Source organism: Geospiza fortis, unplaced genomic scaffold (assembly GCF_000277835.1).
Source record: "Geospiza fortis unplaced genomic scaffold, GeoFor_1.0 scaffold333, whole genome shotgun sequence".
In the NCBI taxonomy this organism is placed as follows: Eukaryota; Metazoa; Chordata; class Aves; order Passeriformes; family Thraupidae; genus Geospiza; species Geospiza fortis.
In genome coordinates this window covers 1553914-1556717 of record NW_005054347.1, presented here as the reverse complement: position 1 = coordinate 1556717, position 2804 = coordinate 1553914, and the positions used below count along the sequence as shown (strand labels likewise).

At 40.8% G+C, this 2804-nt stretch overlaps 1 protein-coding gene across 1 annotated transcript in view; it reads left to right on the top strand.

Annotated features, from left to right (window-relative positions):
• Positions 1-2804, top strand: part of EBNA1BP2 (EBNA1 binding protein 2) — a gene marked incomplete at its 5' end in the record, with an annotated part of 4639 nt that overhangs the window by 1197 nt on the left and 638 nt on the right. The window contains 5 exons of the mRNA XM_031058664.1: positions 144-267; positions 1395-1484; positions 1712-1787; positions 2050-2140; positions 2447-2627. Coding sequence (XP_030914524.1) covers positions 144-267; positions 1395-1484; positions 1712-1787; positions 2050-2140; positions 2447-2627 — 562 coding nt within the window. The remainder of the gene's footprint in view (positions 1-143; positions 268-1394; positions 1485-1711; positions 1788-2049; positions 2141-2446; positions 2628-2804) is intronic.

Sequence of the window (2804 nt, the reverse complement as noted above, 5' to 3'; positions counted from 1 at the left end):
GTGGAGTGACAGCTGGTGTGGTGGCAGGGCTGGTGCAGTGACAGGGCTGGTGCAGTGGCAGCTGGTGTGGTGGCAGAGCTGGTGCAGTGGCAGGGGCAGTGACAGGGCTGGGCAGTGACAGCTGGTGCTGTGCTCTCTCCCAGCTACCGGCAGGCGCAGGCAGCTGTCCTGGAAGCTCTCCCTAGGCTGCGTAAGCTCCAAGTTCCCACGAGGAGGCCGGATGATTACTTTGCAGAGATGGCCAAATCAGACCAACAGATGCAGAAGGTACGTGCAGGGAATGGTTTTCTTTCCAGTGTAATGTGTGTATTTTAGCCTGGGGTAGGGATTAAATTGAAGGTGTGATGTGTGAGTACTGATCTTCATCGCTTTTCTGATTCCTGTGACAATGATTGGGTTTGAAACTTTGTGACAGGAGATTTCTTTTTGTTTAGGTAGGGATTTTTATAACAGGTTGGATGATAAAGTAGAAAAACATGATTTATACTTTGTCCTGAATGTGTTTAATATTAAAAAGGGAGAATTTTTCTTAGTATGTGTAACAGTGGATGTAAAGTTACCTGTGTTTTTGCTCTTTGTCATAAAACTTGCAGTTGACTGTGGCTTTGATGCAATCCTTTTTTTCCTTTTTAAGTATCACCTTTTGTTTATTGTCAGTATGTTCTGGTTTTCTGTGATTTTAAATTGTATGTTATTGAATGAATCTGTTTTGGATAGGAAATTAGATTGGTGTAGGAAATAAGTCTTTCACACATTTCCTTCTTGACTGTAGTCTTTGTTCAAAATTGAAATCTATTTTTTGGTTTAGATTTGGAAAAAAGACTGCATTTTATAATTTAAAGAAACATGAGCTGGAGTCTAGTTGGAAGGTTCATGTATCATTGGGTCACTGTTCTGCTTTCTGATGGAACCTTTCTAGATAAACTGAATATTGATTATTAGCTGGTACTAAGGCTTAAGTCAATCCTGCACATTACTGTTCTCTTCTTTTGCTGACTTGCATTTGAAGAAAAGTTTTTATCTCCTACTGGAGTCACTAGACTGAATCACTAAGATCTGTGTTGAAATCTTTGTAATTCTTCATAAGGCAGCATCCTTATAAAAATGTTTGTGAACAAAGAGGGAACAGAAAAAATGTTTTCTACAGGATTGTTGTCTTTTCTTCAGTGCTTTACTTTTAACAATGACAAGAAAGAAACTATTAAGTCTTTTTGATACACCCAAATAGACTGACAGATACTCTCAGTTCCATTAGAGCCCATTGTAAGGCTTTTTCTTCTCTCGTGTGAGTTTTGTCTCTTTTAGCCAGATTTTGGCTGTAGATCAGTACAGAAATGATAAAATTCTCTTTTTTATTTTACTGATAAATTCTGTTTTTTCTATTCCCTAATAAGATTCGACAGAAACTTAAGAGTAAACAGGAAGCAATGGAAAGGTCTGAGAAAGCAAAACAACTCCGTGCAATGAGAAAATACGGCAAGAAGGTGAGGAGCTACAAAAGGGACATGTGCAAAAGGATCTGTGACAAGAATTTGGAGCCTGAGTGGGGAGCTGGAAAAATGCAGCCACAGGAGTCTGGCTAAAACACACAGAATCTGTCTAGTCTTCTGTCTAGCTGCTTTGAAGGAAAACAGAACAAAAGATAGGATACCTTAAAAAAAAGTATGGGACATTGCAAGGAACAACACTAACATTCTGCTTCTAATCTCAGGTGCAAGTTGAGGTTCTGCAGAGGAGACAGAAGGAGAAGAAAAATATGTTGAATGCAGTCAAGAAATACCAGAAAGGTAAAGTCAACTTGTCTAAGAGAACAAATGTGTAAGGGCAGTAGGGATGTGTGAGCAGTGTAGAGCAGTGTGATGTGGTCATTGTGTCTGTAGTTCTGGGCCTTGAGGATGGAAAGCTGCTGCTGTGCAGAATTGTGTGCCAGTGGCACTGAAAAACCTCCCAAGCAGCTGTTCCTCAGTGAGGGTGACCTGTTGCTATTACTTGCTTAGACTGAAAATTTGTACTTTCTGAGATGTAGCTGTGATGTCTTCACTCTTGCAGGTCTCTCTGACAAGCTGGACTTTCTAGATGAAGAGCAGACGTCATCTCAAGGGAATAAAAAAGGCAATGCAAGTCAACGGACAAAGAAGGGGTGAGAACAGAAATGAGAGAGTTAAACACAGAATGTCTGATTTTTCAGTCTTTTTAGGGGATAATTTGGGGGAACAAGAAAACTGTTCTGTTTAGTGTTAAAGTAAGTCCAAGGTGGCTTTCTGTCCCTAAAGAGAAGAAAACTATGGCCAAAATGGAGCAGAGACTGAAATGTGATTTCTGCATCTTTGTTAAGAGGGGAAAGGTTTATGGTGGTTGATGGGATACCATGAGTATATATGTGTGTGTCTTGAGAGCTTTCTGAAACAAGGCATGTAGGCAGTGATGGTGCTTGGTTGTTTTTCAGACCAAATGCCAAAAGACGATACAAAAATCAGAAGTTTGGTTTTGGTGGGAAGAAGAAAGGCTCAAAGTGGAACACAAAGGAGAGTTTCAATGACGTATCCAGCTTCCAGTCAAAAGTGGCTCACAACAAAGGCCCAGGAAAAGGAGGAAGAGGAGGAAAAGGAGGGAAAAAAGCCCTTAATGTAAGTAAAATGTGCATGAAAACTGTCCTGGTTGGCTTGGAAGCCAGGCCATGTCTGGCAGGAAGAGATGAGTGCATGATAGGTGCCTCCAGCATCTGGAAGTGATGCCTGTCTTTGGGAGCTAAGCATAATTCAGTTATTAACAGAATTGGGGACAGTGGTTTGGTATCAGCAGGA